A 24,546-nucleotide genomic window follows, 5' to 3' on the forward strand; every position below is an offset into this window, starting at 1 on the left:
GGCCTCAGGGTGGAGCCCTTCAAGAAGCAGGGCTAGGAAAGCATGCAGTTTCCAGGGCCTAATAAACAGACATTGCTGGAAGACAAAAACAGATTTTGAGAGGGATCTATCTGTTTTTTATTCTGGGAGTTCCATAAAAAAACAGAGGTGTTTCCCCTCACCCCCCAAAAAACTGAAGTCCATGGTACCTTCTCTCTGTTTTTCCCAAGGAGTCTCATGCTCTCAGAAGTTATCCTAGGACCTCTTTTGTGTGCACTATGAGTGACAAGATGAAATGGAGAAAAATAATTCAGTCAACTGAGAAAAAAATCATTTTCCAGAAAAACAAGATCCGAGAAAAACTTAAAGCCCTTTGAAATATACCTATAGCTGTGATATCCACTTTTAAATAAGTCTATTTTTAACCATAACATTCTTTAAGAGACTCCTTTTTTTTTTTTTTTTTTTTTTTTTTTTGACAGAGTCACCCTGCGAGCTCAGGCTGGAGTGCAGTGGTACAATCTCACCTCACTGGAACCTCCACCTCCCAGGTTCAATCGATTCTCCTGCCTCAGCCTCCCAAGTAGCTGGCATCATAGGCATGCACCACCATGCTCAGCTAATTTTGTAATTTTAGTAGAGATGGGTTTTTACCATATTGGCCAGGCTGGTCTTGAACTCCTGACCTCAAGTGATCCACCCACCTCAGCCTCCCAAATTGCTGGGATTACAGGAATGAGCCACCATGCCAGGCCAAGAGACTCCTTTTAAATCCATTGTTACCTGACTTTACCCATGCCAAGCAGCCAATATTTCTGGCTTTTTAACTTTACCAAAAGTAACCTCACAGGTAAAACCAAAAAGCCTTAACTAAGGTTATGACTTAACTGCAAGTATACAAGGTATTTTCAAAAAGGTGGTAAGCAGTTTTTACAAAATCTAGAATCTTTAAAGATAGCTCAGAGAAAGGAAGGTTTAAGAAAGAAGCTAGAAGTTATTCATGGAGGGGAAGAGAATCAGTAAATGGTAAACGTCACACAGATATTAACCAGAAAGTACTCATTCTTTAAGTCAGGATTGAACCCAGGTCACCACTGTAAAATAGTAGAGACCAAAAGAAAGTATTGCCATGTGGTTACAAGGTTAAACTCCCAAGGACATAAAAGAAAATGGAGATCTCATCCAGTTTTTTTTCAAATCTTTACAGTGATCTTAACTATTGCTTTTACCAGTTTGCCCAGGTAGAGAAAGGCCAGAAGTCCAAATGGAAAAAACAAACAAACAACAACAAAAAAAACCTTTATTGCTGGCATGTCCAGCTTCTGTTGGGGAAATTAACTTTCCTCAGTTTGGAGAATGCATCTGAGGGGAGTGTCCTGTGGTATAGGGATACAATTATGCATCTGTGAAGAGAAGACAGAGGAGGAAAAAAGAAAAAAAGGAAGGTTTTTTGTTTTTTTTTTTTTTCAAAGGAGTTTCATTGATTTAGGAGGAATTTAAGAGAGGTACAGATTGTGAAGATGACTGGTTACCCATCTGGAAAGAAGGGAAAAGAGGTGTCCCTCAATTCCTTTTTCCTCCCAGTAAATACCCAGGGAACATGAGAGAGAGAAAGAAAAGGCATCCTCCATCTTCCTTCCTTTCTTGTATCCCCGAGTCCCAGTGACCTCAGCAGGGTGCTGCTCATGGGTGTCAATGCAGCTTTCACCATGTTAACAGGGGTTCTAGAGGGTGGGAATTATCCACACTCACCCATGTGCTGCCTTCTCCCATGCTGTCAGTAACCTCTGAGTTCCCCAGACCTCATTTATGCCATGGATACTAGCATGACCTGTATCTATTAAATGAGGGGGCCTAATCAGCAGGAATTAGTCATGCTCACCTGTGCTGTGGCCTTTGCATTCTGTTTTTGCCTGCCTTTGGATCCCTCAGATCTAGTTTTCCTTTCTAGGGCTTCAACCCAAAGCTTGGAATTGAGTTTGGGAAAAAAAGTTCTCTCAGCAGGTGCATGGATTCATATAAATTAAGTCCCAGGTGGCCTTCACCAGATTTGCAGCCAGAGCAAGCAGGGTCACTCCTCCATTGCTTCCCTATCATAAGCAAGTGCTAAGGTAGGGGGAAAAAAATCCCCTCTCACAGAAAAGCTCCCTGTATTTGCAGGGCTATCTGAACTCCTGACATGGTGGAGAACAACTAAAACAAAAAAAGCTTAAGGGCAGGGCAGGGAGGTGCCTGGGGAAAAAACCTCTTGCTTTATGCAAATAGGTTCTTTCAACAGGCGAAAGACTTAATTGCTGTACCCTCATTGCCCTAAGAACAGATGGAAATCACATTGTTCTGAATTGCATAGCAGATGACTGGGCCAAATGCTCATTCTACCCAGTAATATTTCTGCAGTTTGCAGCAACACCCTTAACATTATAAAAGAAGAGATAGGAGCCATTTCAAACTGTGAACAAAGGAAGGAAAAATACCATAGAAAAGCCAGGGGTCTCTACTTAGCCTGCCACACTCAACCCCTCACAGGAGGGATCACATGAGTGAGTGAGTGCAAGATCCAGCCGGCTGCTCTGGGTGCCAACCCAGGAGCAAGCTCTGTGCAAGGACTGCACGGCCAGACCAAGCGTGGGGGTGCCTGTGACTCCAAAGCCCCAGAGGGGGTGTTACAGCGTTCCTATAGTTTTGCTGTTCACAGTCTGACAGATGGCAATGTGTTAACAGCTCAGTCAGGCCCTTGCCTCATCTCATGGGGCAGCTGTCCTCTGCTGGCAAAGGCAAGGGCCAGTGTGACAGCCTTTTCTGGGTACCTGCACTTGGTGGGTCCTGAGCTCTTGTCCAGTGTCCAAGAAGAATGAGGTCACAGGAGTGATTGAAGGGTGGTGAAGCCGGAGAAGTTTACTGAGCAATGAAAACAGCTCTCAGTGAGATGGGAGAAGGGAACTGGAGAGGGGACAGGAAGAGCAGGTCGTCTCCCTTAAGTCAGGTCATCTCTCCCTCTACTGACTGAGTCTGAGGTTGTTTTAGGCACAGGATGAGGAGTACATGCTGATTGGTTTGTAAGTATGCAAAAAAGTTTAAAGCAAATGCACCACTCAAAGGTGGGCACAACAGTGCCCATTAGGATTGGTATATGTAAAATAGGTGAAGGGTGGGGACCAATCAGTGGAAAGCATGCCAAACAGGAAGACAGGTTCTCAATCTGGTCTTAGGATTTAACTTGTAACTTGGCTTTCAGGCTTTAAACTGTGTCAGCTTAGAGGTGGGGTGTCACCAGGTACCCACTCCTATCTGCCTAGGCTTTGGACTGCCTCATATCACTATCAATTTCTAGCTTACATCAGGTGCAAGATCCAATTCCATGTATGTTTAAAAGTTTAAATGTACCAGCAATATTTCAAGTACTTGAAGACAATATAAGAAAATATTTCATTTCCCTGGAATAGCAATATTTTCATTTGTTTGTTTTTGAGATAGGGTCTGGTTCTGTCAACCAGGCTGGAGTGCAGTGGTACAATCTTGGCTTGCCGCAAACTCCACCTCCTGGATTCAAGCAATTCTCATGCCTCAGACTCCCAAGTAGCTGGGATTACTGGCACGTGCCACCACATCCAGCTAATTTTTGTATTTTTAGTAGAGACAGGGTTTTGCCATATTGCCCAGGCTGGGTCTTGAACTCCCGACCTCAAATGATTCACCCACTTCAGCCTCCCAAAGTGCTGGGATTGCAGGCATGAGCCACTGCACCTGGCAGAGGAAGGATTTGTTAAGCAATATATGGAAACTAGTAACCATAAATTAAAAGTTTGCTACAATGACATGAAAATTAAGAACTGTACATCAGAAGACTACATAAAGAATGTAAAAATTAAGCCACAAATTGAAATAAGATATTTTCAATATATTTATCTAATGGAAGACTAGAATTGAGAATATATAAGGAACTTCTACATATAAAGAAGACAAAAACACAATGCAAAAATGGGTAATAGACATGAAAATACTATTTAACAGTAAAGGAAGCAGAAGGGATAAAAGCACAAGAATCATATTAAATCTTGTTAGGTATTGAGATTAATAAAACATCATTTTACATACCTATAATTGGCAATTAAATTTGTTAACATGAAGTGTTAGCAAGCTTATGAACCAATAAGAAATCTTACACACTATTGGCAGGAATATAAATTGATACAACTACTTTGGAAAACAATTTAGAATTCTTTTGTAAATATTCACAAACTCCATGACTAGCAATCCTTTTTCTAAATATCTACCATTAAGAAATTCTTATATTATGTTCACTAAAAAACATTTAAAGACTATAGATGCATTATTCATAATACAAAAAAAATCCTGGAAAATAATCCAAATATCTCTGAACAGAAGAATAGGCAAATATAATGTGGTATATTCTTATAATGATATTTCAAACTGCCATTGTTAAAAATCTGTAAAATACAGTATTTTATATGCAACAACTTGGATACATTTTGGACACATAGTACCAGTGGGAAAAAATTCTGGTCACTGAAGCTTACTTCTACAATAATGATACCCTTTTTTTGTTATTCTAGCCTAGAGATTCAAGAGGAAAAATAGTTGCCCCATATATATGGGCTAAATTATCACCAGAATTTTTCTGTTTATTAAAGCATTTTAGTAAATATCCTAATGTGTATATACATTAGTAGATTGTCATGTAAATAACACACAAAAAAGAAGGAAAGAATAACATTTTAGATTCGCAAACATCTTAATAACCATGGTTGGATATAATTGTAATAAATCATATTGATGATACAGACAAGGGACCATGAACAGGAAATTCCTTTTATTCTTTCTTACCTTAATTTATAGATATATCTTTAGGTGTCATTTTTGTTTGTAACCATACACCCAATTATTTTATATAATTTTCTAGACATTTGATGCCTTAGAGTCAAATAAGACAACTAACTCTAATCATGAATTCTGATAACCTTTGTACAGTTATTATGTATTCCAAATAAAGATTAGATTTACAAATTGACTTTATATGCATGGCTTTTCAACTCCAGAAGAACATTCCTCTGGAAATATATGAATCTATTACCCTTAGTGCAATTGGTCCTTGTTCTTTTTGCTTGTAACCATACATTCAGTTATTATAGATAGTTTTCTGGGCAATTTTATGGCTGAGGACAGCTAACCATGATTCTGAATTCTGATAACCTTTGCACAGTAATTGTGTGTTCCAAATAAAGCTTACAGTTGAAGATTGAATTCATATACATGAGTTTTCAACCTCAGGAGAACATTCCTCTTGAAATACATAAAGCTATTATCCCTAGTGTCATCTGCTTAAGACTACTCGAAGAGAAAGTAGGAAACTAGAAGACATTCAGTAGGCATCTTCTAAACAATAGAAGTAGCAGCGACCCTGTGATGTTTTGCCACAGAGATGGACACCAGCCCCACTGAATGTAATGGAGTTGAAGTTCCCAACTCTGTCAAAACCCACAGGCACCATGATGGCCAGTGTCATCTGCTGTGGTGTAAGTGTACCTGATGCCTTTTCTGCTACAATTATTCTCTCTAGAAGTTGTAAGAACAGCAGCATCTGTTTTCAAGACGGAAAACAACCAAAAGCTACTATCAGGTACAAACCCTAGACTGGCCTTTGTGTCATTAGGAAAAGGTAATTAACCTTGTTTCAGCCTCTAAAGATATACTGCCAAAGGAAAAAAAAAATATCTGCAAAGTAAACAAATCTCACTAGTTTCTCTGACTTGTATTCCAAATTAGTGCTTGTGGCCTTTTCTTAAAACTTTAAGCATCACAAGGAAATCAGCTGGAAGGGAATCATGTGCTGATCAAGTCCTTAAAGGGCAGAAACATTCACTGAAGTGAAAAGGATTAGTAAAGGGTGGAAAAAAAGACCAGCCCCGCCCCCTAGTTTGGGTGAGCAGATTTGGGATTAATTATCAGGCAGCAATCCACATGCAATTAACAGTTCTGACGTGAGAGGACAAGAAACACAAGCAAATATAAAACATTCAATTCTAAGGGAAGTTCATCAGAGACATCCTTCAGGATTTTAAGGTACTGGAAAGAAGTCCTATGGGGAGTGTGTGGACTCCTGCCAAAACTCCGTTAGTGTAAGAGACTTTAAATCACAGAAATTAACTTGCTGGAAATCTGTTCCCAATTCTTCCTTCAGCTCCAAGGTTAAATTAAATGTAATTAATGATGGTGACCTGCTAATTCATGCTTTTGATAACTGATATCTAGTATATGTATATAAGAAAACAAAATGACGAGGACAGGTAATTTAATTATGTGGGTATCACACATGTAGGTGTTATATGTGTCAAATTTTAAAGGTAAATTACTACTTTTATTATTTGTGTGAAATGTCATTTTACATATGGATTCCATTTTGAAGGTGGTTTGGGAAGGGTGCATACCATTTTAAGTACCAAGAAAAACTTGCATAATCTCATTTTACTTTCTCTGTTTCAGCTGGATTTTCCTCTACGCGCTTCAGTCTTTTCTACACAAAGGGCTGCAAACCAGATCTTTGTTTTGCATTCTTACTTCAAGCAGAATGAGTGCTCCTAAACTCCTCTCTCTGGGCTGTATCTTCTTCCCCTTGCTGCTTTTTCAGCAGGCCCGGGCTCAATTCCCAAGACAGTGTGCCACTGTTGAGGCTTTGAGAAGTGGTATGTGTTGCCCAGACCTGTCCCCAGTGTCTGGGCCTGGGACAGACCGCTGTGGCTCATCATCAGGGAGGGGCAGATGCGAGGCAGTAACGGCAGACTCCCGGCCCCACAGCCCTCAGTATCCCCATGATGGCAGAGATGATCGGGAGGTCTGGCCCTTGCGCTTCTTCAATAGGACATGTCACTGCAATGGCAATTTCTCAGGACACAACTGTGGGACATGCCGTCCTGGCTGGAGAGGAGCTGCCTGTGACCAGAGGGTTCTCATAGGTAAGTGGAGATATGAATGAGTTCACAAGTCCTGCATGAGACTCAAGATTCTTAATCTTAAATCATTTGAGCTGGAGGAATACCTGGAAATCATAAGCTCAACCCTCTCTTTTCATAGTTGAGGAAACTGAGGCTTAGAAAGGTTAAGAAACTTGTTTAATGTGAAGGGTTGGAGTTGAAGCTCGGAACTTCTGATCAATATTTTCTTCTGAAACATTTGTTGAGCAACCACTATATCCTAGGAACTGTGTTAGGTGTTATGACTAGTCAATTCAGTAACTCCTTCAGGTAAACATGTTAATTGTCATAGATGAGGTTCAGAAAGTTCAAATCCACATCACTGATATTTAGTAAACCAGGAATTCGTGCTGAGATCTATCTAGCCCTTATATTTTAGTTCTGCAACTACCCCTGCTGACCCTTAAAGAAGTTTCCCACCATGATGATCAAATTCAGCATTTGAGATGAAGAGTTTGGCCTGCAGACTAAATAGCATTAAATAACAAAGCATTGAACAGTAACAGCCAACAATATTTGATTGTGTTCTGTGTGTGAGATAGCAGACTAAGGGTTTAACAGAACATGTATTGAGTCTTTACTGTAAGTTAGGTCTTGGGCTAATTGCTTTTTATGTGTGTGCTCTTTGAACTTTCAATTCTATAAAGCAAGTATTATTTTTATCCACATTTTAATGATTAAAAAAAAACTGAAGCTTGGAAAAATGTGCCCAAAGTCATAGAATAATTCTTTGGTATTAACTACTACGTTATATCACCTAATTTTGGAAGATTTATAATGTTAAAAAGACAGAAAATTCCAACAAAAGTGCCAACAGTGGGCAGAAATCAACATGACAAGGTCACAGAAACATAAAATCCATAGGTAAAGAAAGGTAATATAAATCATGCAGTAAATTGGAGAGAGAAAAGGGAAGAAAGAGAGAGAAAGCAGGCTTGAAGAAAGGGTTTTAGTTAAGGATATTTTTAAAAGTGTAAAATAATTTAAAACACATTTGAACAGATGGATAAATGGGTCGTGGTGTGTTACAAGATGATTATGCTCTTTCTCTACCCATCCCCGCAAGGCAGATGTTTTCATGCTTGAATTTTGTATCCCTAAAGTCAGGAGAAATCTTCTGGACTTAAGTAAAGAAGAAAAGAACCACTTTGTCCAGGCCCTGGATATGGCAAAGCGCACAACTCACCCTTTATTTGTCATTGCCACCAGGAGATCAGAAGAAATATTGGGGCCAGATGGCAACACACCACAATTTGAGAACATTTCCATTTATAACTACTTTGTTTGGACACACTATTACTCAGTCAAAAAGACTTTCCTTGGGGTAGGGCAGGAAAGCTTTGGTGAAGTGGATTTCTCTCATGAGGGACCAGCTTTTCTCACATGGCACAGGTACCACCTTCTGCGTCTGGAGAAAGACATGCAGGTATGTAAGAAGCATTTCAGTTTTCAGACTCTTTACAGACAAGATGCCTTGTTTGTAAGTCATCTTAATTCACTAGTTTTCAGAATCATCAGAACATTTGATGAAAAAGCAATTTTATGTTACTAACCTGTCTTTGGCATTTCGTTTTCTTCTTATTTTGGTTACTTATTAATCTTTTTCTTGGTGAAGTGAAAATAAAGCAAAATCAATAATGAGCAAAATGAGACATTTGCAAGAATGAATTTAAAGTTTAAAAATATTTTGCAGTTTCATTGAAAACATGACTTTCATAAAGCTTGAAACAGAAGAATCTCATTTGCATGTCTTCCTTCTCTACTGAATATAAGCAGATTCCTCCTCCTGGTCAAATGATGTGGGTTAGAGACTTCTCAATCTTTCCAGTCCCAAATGTATGTCTCATCATTCCAGCCATGATTCCTTCCAACATGGTATAGGGTTTAAATCGTGAAAAATAATTCCTTTCAATTTAGTCTCTCATATTTTCATTGAACTATATTTTTCCACGTTTCCTACCCTTTGAGTCTTACAGAAGAAACCTATTAAAATATCACATCACTATATAAGAGGACAGATGTTTTAATTTGCTTGGCTGTAGTAATCACTTTACTATGTATATTTACATCAAAGCACCATGTTGTACACCTAAAATATGTAAAATTTGAAAAAAAGTTGAAAAATATCAAAATAATTATATCAGTCAGGCAATATTTTTAGTGAAAAGACATTGGCTTTCTACTTGGCACAAAGTGAACCTCAACTCAAGCAGTTATTTCATGCTTATTTTCTAAGCAGATAAGCTTCAAGCATATTAAAGTATCTAGTTACATAGATTCTTTACTCTTATTTCTTTTACCAACTGCTCCGTTCCTTGAGAAAAATATTGAAATTTTAAAATAAAATTTTAAGTTGTTAGATCTCAACTAGGAAATCCACAAAGTAAACCTGTTTTCTATGTGAAATAACAGCAATGAATCTTCCCCTTCGAGTTAAGATATAAAAATTAAGCTAAAAATATCTGAAGAAGGAAAGGTGTTTAGATTCATCTATTAATTTGCAGAATGCTGTGCCAGCATTATTCTGAGAAAAAATAAATCGTTAGAAGAGGGAGGATTAATGCACTAAAATACAAGATAAAATATTCGTTTGAAAGTACACTATCCATTCGCAGTTTGAGAGTGACTAAATGAATTCATCTGATACTCTGAATGTCATATTTTATAGCTCTGATTGCAAGTAAGACATTTAGTAGATTATGAGTAGATAAATCTGTCATTTGTAATTGACTGCAGATCTTCATGCCTTCAAGTCATTTTCTCATGGGCACACCAAAATGAAAGGGCAGGTGGAAAGTATCTAAAAGCTTCAGTTTTGCCTGTGTAAACTTCAACCTCTATGACTTACATTTTAAAAACCCAACAGCACAAGGGATGAAACAAATTACAATTTAAATGTAATTCATGGTTGAAATGCCACATGAATATGCTCTGGCTCCCAAATGTCAGTTGCTGAACCACAAACCGATTCTTAATGATCCCTTGGAAGCTGTCACTAATTTTTGTGAACCACAATGATGGCTTCTAAAGCAGGACTACAAACCCCTGGAGACCAATAACTGGGGATAACTTGGAAAGCTTTTGGCTCTCTAAAACACCCAAGGATAAGAAAATGCTTCCTAGGAAGGGATTTAAAGTGAAAAAGTAGAAACATACTGAGTGCTTTAGAGATAAGGTAAAACAATTGCAATCCCTACATTTAAATCCCATACCATAAATAGAACTTCTCAAGGCCCCAAAGAAATGAGAAATAACAAGGAAATGTATGTTTTAAAGAACCGAATGAAATACGCATGTGATCTTGAGGCCAGCATTTTTAAAAATGCGAGATCAGCTCTGAATGGAAACTAGGTCTCTGATCTAAAAAACAATGGGCAGAAAGATTTACTCTGCTTCTGTTTAGCATTTTTATCAGTATAAGATTTAGGCAGAAGCCTGAGTCTTAAAAGTTTAGATTCTAAGGCAGGGATCCCTAAATAAAACACCTTCCGTGCTCAGAGTGAAAGAGTCCATTGGCCTGTTGCCAAACAAGAATCTAAATGCCCAGTCATTCAAATTAAATTTAAAAACAGAAGCAAAACAAAAACTAGCACTCCACAAAACATATTTTAAGGCTGGATATGGCTCCAGACTAAGAGTTAATGATGCTTGAATTAAAGACAGGAAAATGGAAGAAGGTGGAAATGCCAATAAGTGGATGTTGTTATTGATAATTTTTTATATAACCAATATAAAGGTAATTACCTGCTTAAAAAAGAAAAAGAAGACCCTTTATCCCTCTAAATCATTTTCAGAAATGTCTGCATAATGAGTTGAGTTTCATTCCCTCTAATGCCTAAATGACACCTTGTAATAAATTACCAGCTTTGTTAAATAAGGTTTTAACTCCTCTGGGCCCCTCAGACACCATTGATAAACTAACCAGTACCTTATTGTCTGAAGAGAGCTAATAGAAAGACTGTCAGAGAGTAGACTAAACAGAAAGGAATAATTGTAAACAGAAGCGGAGAATATTAATGTGGTTTCTGTGATCTAGGAAATGTTGCAAGAGCCTTCTTTCTCCCTTCCTTACTGGAATTTTGCGACGGGGAAAAATGTCTGTGATATCTGCACGGATGACTTGATGGGATCCAGAAGCAACTTTGATTCCACTCTAATAAGCCCAAACTCTGTCTTTTCTCAATGGCGAGTGGTCTGTGACTCCTTGGAAGATTATGATACCCTGGGGACACTTTGTAACAGTAAGTTGCAAATGATAGCTTGGAGTCAGAATTTCTTTTTAGATAAAGAGATTAAATATGTTGCCTGAAAGGCCCTTCATTCTACTAGAGAATTCAGACTAAAATCTACTTTTATTATAGAGAAACAGTGTACCAGGCATTCATTAAGCACCTAGAATGTTCAAGGCACTCTATAAGTTGCTCCAGGGGAAACAGAAAGTGCCTACACATTTTTACACTGCCTTTCTTGAGTAATTTGGTCAATATCTTGCTAACTTTCTTATTTTGGAAATGTCTAGTTGTATAAACTAATCCTCTTAGTTTTCTTAGCACTACTTAGTAGTCATGTGTCTCGTGTTGGAATTTCACAAAAAATGTTTCCTAAGAAAATGTGAAAAATAGGCAAAAAGTTGGAAATGCCCTGGGAAGAAAAAAAAAGAAAAGAAACAAACCAAATATATGCTTGCAGTTATAAAGTTAGAAAACAAAAGCTGATATGGAGGACAGTTTTCAGAAAAGGAGTATATTGTACTGATGTCTGCCCCCTAGCTGCTTTCCAGCTCTTCCAAAGTGAACACTATAAGAGAACGCCTAATCAGTTGTCCCAGCATCCTTTCTCCAGTGATCTGAATGCCACCTCTGTCACAGGTCAAGTTTCTGCCACATGTAGATCTCTTCCTGAGCTTTCTGTTCTCTTCTTTGGATCATATTATTATTTGTGCCTGTGCTAGTAACACAAGGTTTAATTATTAGACATCCCCTACCTCATCTTATTTTTCTTCTTCAGGCATGTATGGCTCTTTTGATTGTTCTTCCATATAAAAATAAGAGTTATGTGAATTTTTTTATTATTATAATCACCACGTATTTATTCTACATATATTATTTTATGCATCAAGCATTAAATTATTTTATGAACTTAAATAAAAAATACTCTAAATAAATCAGGAAGAATTAGGTATACATTTTCACCATTAGATTATTTAGCAATGTATAGGAACAAGAGAAGTGATAATATATGAAAATTTCCTCTGTAGAAGTTTAAAACTTAGAATAAATTTGTATTTGTTTGGTATGCTGAATGCATGGTCCCACCTTGTGGCAGAGAAATGAAATTGAGGTTCAGGATGTCTGCAAGTGCCAAAACGTTTGTACTCTTTCTGACCAGGCCATTGCATTTTGGCCTGAGAGATTTGTAGACATTTCCCAATCACTCTGATGATTGGATACCAAAATAAAACACAGTTTAAATGAGTAAATACAATCATAGCACAGGAGGGGGAAGAAAGAGGAAGAGATTTTCTTTTCATCATAATTTTTCTTGTCAATTAATATGACAAGTCTCCTAACTCAGACACATAGTCTCATGACAAATTGAAGAATATTTATTTTAGGTTAAAAAATTTTTAAGATTATCCCTTGTCTCACTGCAAGAGATAAATAGCAGACATTTTATTTATAAGGCAAAGGAAAAGGAAAAACTATCATTTTATTGAACATATATTATGTATCTGATATGGTATGAAATGCGTTGATATAGTCTTCATATTTATTTAGTCTTCATAACAATTCTTTCTTCTATTACCTTTCTTCTTTAATGATCTTGTCCATTTCTGTAGTTCCATTCATCTTCTTTTACTGGAGATCCACACGTTTCCAACTTTAGATAAAACCTTCTTTAAATATTCCATACCCACGTCTTCACATGCCTGTTGCATAGTATTTCTCCAATATTCAAAATTAATGCACCAAACTTGGTGGATTGAAAATAGTTATTATTTTATTGCAGCTAACATTCTTCCAGCCACCAAAATACCATCTTTGAATCAACATAGAAAAACACTGTTCTTTATTCACAATACTTCTCAAATGTATTTCTTCTTCAGACATGTGCAACTTTCCACTTATTTTTATGTGGAAATTCCACAGGACTTTGGTCCATAGGATGTTAGGTGCAATGACAAAGGTTGTCCATATGCAAACAAATTTAAGAATCACTGGAATAAAAAATAAACTTGTTTATTTTTTATTTAAACTAGTTTCTTTACTATCAGCATTTTCTACTATGGAACTCTGTGAGGGCAAATTAGAATGTAATGTTTTGAAACTCAAGTAATGAATATTTGTTTCTTGGGATTTATTGATAGCTTCCTGAGCAGTAATCCCCAAAACATGAGCTTGAATTGATAATTTAGCTAGTGATGGTGGAAGTTTTTGGTGATAATGTACACTCAATAAATAGTTTCCAATCCCAACTGAGGCATATGTTTTAGTTACATATTATATAAATTTCATTATGCTGATTTAACAGGTTCTGATTGTTACATCAATTATAAAGCATAGAACATGGGAGGCTTTCTGAATGAAGGAAAAGGAATATGAGTTGAAGTTGTAAAATTATCTCTCCCCAGATTAGTGGATTATTTTGCTTGTCCCTCTACAGCACATATATTCCTTTCTGGAGACCACTGGGACAGAATGATGCAAAATTCTCCCAACCAATCACCTCTCCTCGCACCCATCTAAGGTTTTGACTTCTCTCCACTTCCTAATAAATTACAAATAACTTTCTTATCTTGATACTTGATTTTTTTTCACAATACAGCTCTGGTCTATCTTCTTTTCTTTCCTACAGTCCACTACTCTCCTGGCACATACTCCAGGCAAACTATTTCCCAAACAGCGCCCCTCCCCCCGCCTTTTTTTTTTCCAGCTAACATGATCTTTTCCATATAATGACAGGCACCAAACAACTCTTCAGCACCTATTAAATGCCATGTACTGTGCCAAGTCTGTGGGATACAAACTTTTTTTGTTATAGATAAGGGGTTTTGTTACAGACAGAAGAAAGTGTATCATCTCTTGCCGTTTCCTCTGCTTAAAATGTTTGTCTTGTAAAATTTCTTTTATTTCACCTATGAAAATTTTTCTTAATCCTATGGAGCTTTTTGTAAATCTTTCTTCTTTATAAAGCCTTTCTGGAGATCTGACTGGGCAGGATCTCTCTCTTTCCCTGCTTCCTCCCACCATCTCTCTTCTTTAAGGCTCCTATCATATTATCTATCCCTAGTATCATAGTTCTTTGTTTGTTACTGCCTTTCACAAAATTTCATTACTTCTCACATTAATTGCTGAACAAGTTGAAAAATGTGTGTTGGTTGATATATGTATCACTTTCCAAAGAAATACAAGGTTCTTTTTCCTTATTTCTCTGAAGGTTTAAATAGATAGCATTTGCATACAAAATATCACATATATGTGACATATAGATTTTAGTGTAGAACTAGGTTTATGAGATTATCTTTGGCAAAATTCAAAAATTTTCCATGGAATTTTCATTTTAATACATTCTTGTGAAAGAAGCATATATTGATTTAACAAATATCAAGACCTGTATCTGTTAGTATGATTCTTTTTTTTCCTTCAGATACTTTTGTGTATCTCATATCTACTTGATTCAAAGAAGTGGGACATGGTAACTTAGATTTTCTCATTTTAATGCTACCAAGTATGCATTTTTAAATTTTCTTTTATACCAAGGAAAACCTATATTTCATATTCATGCTATGTATAAAGTTTTAAAGAGCAACAATAAGACCTCCAAACATTGTGTAAATGTTTGCACATCCCATTTTTTTCTGCAGGCACTGAGAGTGGGCCAATTAGGAGAAATCCAGCTGGAAATGTGGCCAGACCAATGGTGCAACGTCTTCCTGAACCACAGGATGTCGCTCAGTGCTTGGAAGTTGGTTTATTTGACACGCCTCCTTTTTATTCCAACTCTACAAACAGTTTCCGAAACACAGTGGAAGGCAAGTAAATGAAATCAGTATTTTGAAAAGATCTAGTTATCAGAGTAAACTGAATTATTCAAAAGCAAGTTTCTTTGAGAAGTCTTTGAATAGTATATTAATCCTGTGTGTTTATGTGAATGAGATTGTTTATTATGATACACCTGCTCGAAAAAGGAGCTTTCTTAAAGAGAAGAGTCCAACCATGAAGCTCTTTTCATTATAGGTGAAGCCCTTGGAAATCATGCTCCAATTTCTTAAACACCCAAAAGCTATTTAAATTCAAATTTCTGGTACCTAGCTGGCCAATATGTGCAACTATTTCAAGGTCTCTAGCATTGGCAAACAATATTCAAGACTTTGACAGTGTATTAAATGAGTTTACTTTTTTAAAAAAATAGAGTAATAATAAAATAATTCCAAACAATTAGCTGACGCTGAGTAAAGCCTTGCTTGTGCGTATGTTTTATTTAGGTCAGTATTAACCTGCAACTTTTTTCAAAAGTCTGTACAAATTCAAATTAGCATCTACTGATGCTTAACTTGTTTTTCCTTATTTCACACAAAGTATCTTAAAGCTGAGGAAAGTGAGGTATAAACAGGTAAAATTATTATCACAAGATATTCAGCTAGATACTAACAGAGCATAGGTTCAAATTCAAATTTTCGAAATCCAGTGTCTTTGTATAATAAATTTTGATACCTCCAAATGATGCTATATATATAAAAATATATATTTAAAGTCTTCAAAAGAATATAATTACTTTTATCTTATAAACTTGTTATTGTTAAATTTTTACCTTCAATATAGCATTGTTCATGTCTAATGCATCCCATCTCCCCAAAAAATGCAAATACATTTCTCTGCCCTATGATCAGAGATACTTGGTATATAAATCTAATAATTATTTTTAATTATCTCACCTTCTAGTCTCAAAATCATATGCCATTTAAACCTATTTTTGATCATTTTAATAACTACCTGAATGCACTGATTTGAATACGATTCAATAAAAAATCACTATATTTTGGCTAATCTGTAAACTAAGGCCATCAGCACTAATTTTTTTAAAAATGTACAGATTGTGTCTTCATAATGCCCAATCAGAAGACAATTATACTTATTTCCTGACAAAATGTATAAAAAGACTAGTGTCAAGCCACATTCCATATATACCACAGACAATCTGTAAACGTTTTTGAGTCAAATAACAATGGAATAGATGCTTGAAAAAATGCATAGGTGACTAAGTAAGTGGCTACAACTATACAATTCATCTTAGATGAAGAGAGAACTGGTTAACATATTTTAAATTCTGATTTCATTTTATAATGCACAACCATTCCCTGATCTCAACCCTCTGGTCCTTCAACCCAATTAGACATCCTACATCTTAGACCCTCCATTTTTATTTATGACCTATCTTATACCTATTCTTGTTTTCTCCCTTATATATGGAATATATATATATACATGTGTGTGTGTATATATATATGTGTGTATATATATATGGAATTGAGATATTTATCAAAAGCTGTACAAATGTTTTGACAGTAAGTTTTCCCAATGTTTAAAACTAGCACAAAGATGGTAAGAAAGCCCTGAGGAATTGTAGCTTCCCCACAAAAAATAGTTTTCCAAAAATAAACATGCTGACAGTCATTCAAAAATAAGGTAGGAGGCTGAAGTAACATCTGGCAACTTAAGTTCCAAGACAACCAGAGCATTCTTCTCCCAATTGTGTCAGCAGTTTTTAGCAGAACCTGGAGATTTTCACTATCTTTATTCCCATGTAGAACAATGTCTGCCTTGTCAAATAGAGTGTCTATATATTTTGACTGGTATCCTTGGCAGGTCATTATTTTTAACCTGGAGGCTACATTTAGAATGTCACGCCACTAGCATAAAACCAACCTAGCTCTGGGTATAGCAAACAAATGTCATCAACCATAGGTACAGAGAAGCAGTGCTGTTATATTAAGGCAAAAATTGGCCTGACAAGCCTTGGAAAAGTTGTTTCCCAATATAATCATTGCTATTAACGGGGAAAGTAAAATATTTGCAATGGTTTTACTGTTCTCCTCGTTACTATGTGTCTAGGTTACAGTGATCCCACAGGAAAGTATGACCCTGCTGTTCGAAGCCTTCACAATTTGGCTCATCTATTCCTGAATGGAACAGGGGGACAAACCCATTTGTCTCCAAATGATCCTATTTTTGTCCTCCTGCACACTTTCACGGATGCAGTCTTTGATGAATGGCTGAGGAGATACAATGCTGGTAAGACATTTTCATATGCCTTTTGCGTGCGCAGCTGAGCGGATTGTTTAGATGGCATAGTTATCAGTTCAAGCTGAGCACTCAGCACATAAAAACACTTTCAAAATAAGGATAGCATAGCTGTAATATCAAGTCACTTCCAGACATTCAATTCTACTTTGAAAATGCAGGCAAGAATTCTCTCCAAATAGTTATTATAGGATGATATTTTTAACCATTTGCTGGGACTAACCAAATCATCTCTCCTAATTTTTGCTATGAAAAAATGGCTACTATGTTTCACAAATTGTTCTTACCCTCATCTTCCAACATAAATTCTCATTACTTTTAAATATAAATGAGGAAAACCTTATAGAGCTCTTCTTTGATCTCCCAAAAGACTAAAAATTGTATACCCATAGTCCACAGTTCTTATTTTTATTACTTAGTGGCCTCTCACAAATAGAAATTGTGTTCCACTTGAAAAGTTAATGTTGGCTTTTATATCACACTATAGGAAATCTCTTTTAAGTTCATTTTAATGCATTCTTTAAAATACTATTTAAAAGGCCTCTTTCTCTGCCTTCCTATGAAGCTGAGAGGCTAGCATTATTTTTCAAACAATAAAAGTGCTTCCACTGGTTAAAACATCACAAATTTTCGTATGTTGAAAGCATTCTAAATTTTGGCTTCTGTGCCTTTAGCTCCTCACGCACATAAACATGATATTGTAGCTTAACTACCTATTGATTTATGTATCCATTAGGCATGGTTTCATTTCTATGTGTGTATGTGTGAAATAAGGTCCTCTAATCCAACCTAATTAGGACCATTAATTGATGAAATTGATAAAAATAGTTTGTTCCATCAAAAATTATTTCAGAAACAACTTACACATAAGCCTGTAATCGCAGCACTTTGGGAAGCCGAGGCGGGAGGATCACTTGAGCCCAGAACTTTGAGACCAGCCTGGTCAACATAGTGAAACCCTGTCTCTACTAAAAATACAAAAATTAGCCAGGCATGACGGTGGGCACCTGTAATCCCAGCTACTGGGGAGACTGAGGCAGGAGAATCACTTGACCCTAGGAGGTAGAGGTTGCAGTTAGCCAAGATCACACCACTGCATTCTAGCCTGGCTGACAGAGACAGAGTTAGTTTTCAATCAGTTATGAGTTCAGTTATTAGAGTTTCATCTCATTTTCATGTGTATTTATATACATAATGGCAACCATAATTAATTATCTATAATTTACACTGTCAGCTTTTTTAAAAGTGAAACAATAAACGAGTGACTTTTGAAATACAGTATGAGGGCAAATATTTTAGCCATACACCTTCAACGAATCTTTCCAAAATGTTCAATTTACATACTATAAAAACAACATCCTTCTCCTTGTTTTACGGTCATGATGACCACTTTATGTCTGTTTAACTAGATTACTTTTATTACCATAATGAGTAAACTCAAATTAATAGGTTTAGGAATTAACGAAACAAACTTTTGTTAAACATGCACTTCTGGGAACTACATGGGCAATGTTCAAGTTGTATTTATTCAGTTGTTCACAATGCCGTGGGTGTTACTAAACTTTTTAGAGGAAATGGAGACTATTGAGTAACCTGGCAAGTCTCTGAAGTGGAGTTTTCTTTCACCTATGAAAGAAAGGAAAGATATTCCTATTCCTTCACCTTGTGTATCTTGGCTGAAAATATAATTATTTCACATTGATACCAAGTTGTTAAAGGTTCTCCAGATTTTAACTTAAAGGTCATTGATGAACCAAGAAAATACCTTTTGAACATTTTTTTCTGATATTTTCTTTGTTTGCAATATGTGTAGCATAAGGTTTCTCAGTAACTTGAATTGCAGTGGGAAGAGAAATACGCACTTAAATAAAAAATAGGAAACTACCCTGCAGCACATTTCTGATAAAATGTGGCCATAAAATTATAGGATAGGTCAATGTAAACATTTGCAAATTGCATGAAAGCTAAGCTGAAACAATTAGCCTCCTTCTTAAATATTCCTTGTACCTGCAAATACGTTTTAGAAAGCAGTGTCAAAAAACAACTGTGAAGAAGAGAAAGAAAAATTAGAAAGATAAAAGATTTATAAAACTGTCTGTAAAGCAAAAGTCTTGTTTAAAATAAATCTAGGAGTGGAGGGATGGAATTCTTTTTCAAAATGATTGAAAGGTTTTTTAAAATATAGAAAGCTCTTTACAAAGTGCAGAATAATAGAATTATTAGGCTTGGAAAGGAACAAAAATTACACTTTACAGATAAAGAAAAGTAGAGTCATTCAAATAGTAATGTCCATTACAGGTTCCTTTCATTAGACATGAAATAGTACAATTGAGAGCATCCAAACTCTAGTTACTACCATGTTAATTTCTATTTACTAACGTTTTTGATCTATATACACATTCAAGTCAATTCCTTCTCTTTTATTTCAACTAAGAATTACATGAATTAAGTTTTAAATATAGCAGCCCAGAAGTTCAGTGTATTTTCAGAAGAAGCAGTTTATACATTTCCAAGAGTGATCACTACTTTACTTTTTGAGCTGCGAGAGAAATGAAGTAATCACACATACACTTAAGTCTTTTCATATATATTATTTTCAAATCTACTGTTTCCTGGTCAGTATTTAAGGCACCAGAAATATGATAGTATACAAAATTCACAAACAAATTTTCTTCCTGAAACTTTTCTTCCTGTTGATAAAATTGACAATAACCATATGTAAATAAATATACAGCGTGTTAGATGGTGGAAGTCTCTATAGACAAATAATATCAGGAAATAGGATAGGAAGTACTGTGTAGATATATGGAAGAAGAATGTCCTAAGACAAAGGAACAGGGAGCCAACTGTGGCTGGAGTAGAGTAGGATCTGGGGAGAGAATGGTGAGAGATAGTAAGGTCAAAGGGATAACAGGAGGCAGAGCCTGAAGGATACTGGAATTAACTCTAAGAGAGATAGGGGGCCATGGAGGATCTTGCATAGGAAAGTTACATGACAATCCAATTGCTATTGTTATTTTTACTATTATTTCTCCCCTCATTTTAACGGACAAAACTTTATCACACAGCTGAAGCTGAACTGGACTGAGGCTGGTCAAATCAGGGTGAAGCAGAAAACTAAAATGGGGAATTTTAAAAAATTTCTAAATTATTAATCTTAATATCTAATGTTAATAAACAATGAATTTATAATACACTAATATGTGAATTACTTGAGAATAAAAATATTGTCTCTTTTTTTCAATGCCACAGCCTAAATGCCTAGGCCAGTGTCTGGCACTAGTAGGTACTTGGTAGATTTTATCAGATAAATATTTAATTAGCTTTAATACACAATAAATTTAAAGTCACAAAAATATCAACACTACTTGGCATTTCTATGATCAATTTTTCTTCAATCCAGATGCTGAAACACCCTTCCATGATTCACGGAATCACTATACCTGTCAAGGCATTACATCTATAGCAAAGAGAAAATCTTATACTTAGCTGTCTTAGTTTGTTTTCTGTTGCTTATAACAGAATACCTGAAACTGAGTAATGAATTAAGAAACTGAATTTATTTCTTACAGTTATGAAGGCTGAGAAATCCAAAGTTGAGGGGCCACAGCTGTGAAAGCCTTACTGGTGGGGACTTTCTGCAGAGTCCCTGAGTCAGCACAGGGTGTCACATGGTCCAGAGGCTGTGTCTTAGCTTAAGTGTCTCCTCCTCCTTAATAAAGTTACCAGTTCTTCTACCATGATAACCCATTAACCCATGAATCCATGAGTGGATTGATCTATTCTTTAGGGCAGAATTCTCATAATTCAATCACCTCTTAAAGGCCCCACCAGTTAATACTGCCTTATGTTCCCATTGGTGTCTGCCCAATCCCACTTCTAACTCTTTTTTTGTGTGTGTGTGACATTCTATTTGGTGTTTAATTGTACCAACATAAATATAGAACAAAAAAAGATAGAAACATCTTTTGCCACAAAAGATTTCATTCCTTTTATTCCTGATGATAGAAACTCATTCATAATATAAATGTCCATAGTTTATATCCATGAGGTATCAGGAAGTGAATAGAATTCCAGGACCTTGATTCAAACTTTTAAGTATTTTTTGCTAACAGAGTAAAGCCCTAGGAATAAAGCTAATATTGATTTCTCTAAAAGTTAACAGAAAAAATAAAAAATATTAACCAGAAATATTCATAAACAAGCACTGCCTCTAATAGATATGCCATATCTCAAATTTAAATTACAACTGATTCCACAGCAAATTACAGGTTTATGTTTTCTTTGGCTTTGAAAAACACATTTAATGAATTTTATTCAAATTGCTTTAAGTAATTTTTAGAAATTATTCAAGATCATCATAGATGATGAAATACTAAAACTTCCCTGCTTTTAAACTCTCTTTTTTATTAAGTGGTATATTGGTACCGTATTCAAAGCATTTTCTGTTTTATGTAATTTCCCATCCTGCTGTAGTGAAACTTCATGTCTTTATTCAGTGTAAAATAAGAATAAAATTCTTTCATGTTCTCCTTGAATATTGGATGCCTTTAGGGCTCAATAATGATAGGAATATTAATTTTATTATGTTTATTAATAAGTTGTCTTTGGAATAATTTAGATATATCCACATTTCCATTGGAAAATGCCCCTATTGGACATAATAGACAATACAACATGGTGCCATTCTGGCCCCCAGTCACCAACACAGAAATGTTTGTTACTGCTCCAGACAACCTGGGATACACTTATGAAGTTCAATGGCCAAGTGAGTGTTGAAAGTGTATTTTTACTGTGATAATTTCCAAAAGCAAATGTGTTGTCTTTCAAGTAGAGTAATCACGGTATTCTGAAGCTATGTTTTCCATTTGGACTTAGAAACTTTCATTTGTATTTTTATTTGAGGATAAGGGAAGGAATTTGATATTTGTTGAGAGTCCACACTAAGCTGATATTGATCTTACTGTACAGCACCCTATCTCATTTAATCCTCACAATGCTTTGGGGTGAGTATGAAAATCTTCATTTCACAAATAAGGAAGCTGAGGCTTAAATAGGTTAACTGTTACAGGTTCACATTTCTAATGAGGGAAGAGAATGAGTTTGACCTTAGGCCCATGGAATATGCCCCAATTTTTCTACTATACCATGTTGCCTGCATTTATCTATCTTAAAGGAAAAGGGAGTGAGATACTCCTAGGTATTTTTCTGAGATTTTGAAATTCAAAAATTTCTTATTTAAATCTTTTTCCCAACAAAGGCAGTAGGGCATAGTGGAAAAGTACAAGACTTATATTCGAAAATACCCGGGCTCCAAAGCCAACTTTATTGCTTACTAACCAAGTGACATGGGCAAGTGACTCAAACTCATTGAGTCATCATTCTCTCACTTTCACAAAATGAAATGGAAATGACAATGACTATCCCAATAGGGTCCACTCATTAAAAGAAATCAGGAAGTGGCTTCAAGGCCATGTGCCCAGAATAAATTAAATATGAGGATTTCTGTTAAAATAGACATTTCTAAATTTCAGGTGTCCACTTTTTGGTGATAACTATTTTAATATTTATCTTTTTATTTTTACCATCCTTTCCAAATAGGTCGGGAGTTTAGTGTACCTGAGATAATTGCCATAGCAGTAGTTGCCTCTTTGTTACTGGTTGCACTCATTTTTGGGACTGCTTCTTATCTGATTCGTGCCAGACGCAGTATGGATGAAGCTAACCAGCCTCTCCTCACTGATCAGTATCAATGCTATGCTGAAGAATATGAAAAACTCCGGAATCCTAATCAGTCTGTGGTCTAACAAATGCCCCTACTCTTTTATGCATTAGTATCACAAAACCACCTGGTTGAATATAATAGATTGAGTTATTAACTGTATTTTCTTTCACTTTGTTACCTTCTTTCTAATACAAGCATATGTTAGAATTAAAGATCCAGGCATACTTTTCAAACTGGGAAGACCCTTTCAGAATCTTTTCAATGGGTTTTAGTTTTCAGTTCTATTTAAAATGGTGAGTGACACTAAACTCCGTGATATTTAAGGATAGTGTGAAGATCTTTGGCATGATTTAAAGGTTGAGTATGTGAAGATATAAGTAAACTACTGTGCTTTGTTTACCTGTAAAGGAAAATAATGTTTGATAGCAAATGTCCACTTAAAATACATAAATGGGCATTTCTAAAATGTTAAAACATAAACACATTTCCATTCACGGATATTTGTCAACAGATTTAAAGAAAACCACAGTTATTAATTAAAGCAAATTATGTGTGGTTATAAACAAATGAAATTTTGATTAACTTTTTCAAATTAATGTTCCAATTTGAAGACCAATCAAATATATTATTTAGTCAACATACACTATTTAGTCTCAGGTTCAAGGCTACAACAAAATCACCATCTTTGTCAAACTTTGGAGAGGGAAAATCTTCACTTTCTTAAGCAACAATCGATATTGCCTGTGTTTGCCACTGTGTTTCCCTGCCTCTCAATTCACTGAAAAAGGAACTACCTATCCATACATTTCACCTACTAATTTCTCTTCTAACATTTTAGAGGTCCACGAAGAAGGCATATGGAGAACATGTTTGATACTGCTCTATAAATAGTATTCCAACCACTGTGCTTCATTTAAATAGCATTCTCTTATCATTTATCAGCCTTTTATGTATTTTCCAAGTGAAATATTAACATATTATTTCATTGATCTTCTTTTTTATCTAGTTCTATACGAATGCTATATTTTCCCTTCTCTTCTAACATGAAATATATTTTCTCTTTTTGATCTTGTGCTATGAAACAATCTTCCAAAGAACTGTATAAGGTGGTCATAAGTGAACATTTTTATTAAAATTGGTAAAAATAAATAATAACAATAGTAATCATGCACATAGAAAATGGCTAAACTGAGATCTAAATTCTACAAACAGAAACAAGTATAAGTTATGTATCCCTGATTGGTTACTGGGTTTTCCTATATTCAAAAATATTAAGGCTGTATATACACAAGATGAACAAATAAAATATATCAAAGAGCATGCATATAACAATAGGATGTTTTACACTAGAATTACTCAATTTATTCTCTTGGAATACATTGCGATTTGTTAAAATACAGTATGCTCACAGCTTTTCAAAGAAATTACTGTATAATGTAAGATGCCTTTTTATATAGAACATCAATGAAACTAAATACCTCACTTTATATTTTTGTAAATTTACTAATTACTCATTTCAGAAACATTTATTAAGCACATACTAGATATCAAA

General features: G+C 35.5%; 1 protein-coding gene across 1 annotated transcript; it reads left to right on the top strand.

Annotated features, from left to right (window-relative positions):
• The first annotated feature begins 5,966 nt into the window (after positions 1-5,966).
• On the top strand, positions 5,967-24,143 carry TYRP1 (tyrosinase related protein 1). Its single transcript, XM_003260437.4, has 8 exons — positions 5,967-6,060; positions 6,481-6,950; positions 8,072-8,394; positions 11,005-11,209; positions 14,833-15,000; positions 17,081-17,260; positions 21,891-22,037; positions 22,871-24,143. The coding sequence occupies exons 2-8, from the start codon at positions 6,566-6,568 to the stop codon at positions 23,074-23,076; spliced, it is 1,614 nt and encodes a 537-aa protein (XP_003260485.1). The 5' UTR covers positions 5,967-6,060; positions 6,481-6,565; the 3' UTR covers positions 23,077-24,143.
• The last annotated feature ends 403 nt before the right edge of the window (positions 24,144-24,546 follow it).

The sequence above is a fragment of the Nomascus leucogenys genome, chromosome 1a (assembly GCF_006542625.1).
Source record: "Nomascus leucogenys isolate Asia chromosome 1a, Asia_NLE_v1, whole genome shotgun sequence".
Classification (NCBI taxonomy): domain Eukaryota; kingdom Metazoa; phylum Chordata; class Mammalia; order Primates; family Hylobatidae; genus Nomascus; species Nomascus leucogenys.

Coding starts and splice junctions, on each gene's coding strand:
- TYRP1 (XM_003260437.4), top strand. CDS start 6,566: ATGAGTGCTCCTAAACTCCTCTCTCTGGGCTGTATCTTCTTCCCCTTG. Junction 6,951..8,071: donor TGACCAGAGGGTTCTCATAG/GTAAGTGGAGAT, acceptor GTATCCCTAAAG/TCAGGAGAAATCTTCTGGAC. Junction 17,261..21,890: donor GCTGAGGAGATACAATGCTG/GTAAGACATTTT, acceptor GGAATAATTTAG/ATATATCCACATTTCCATTG.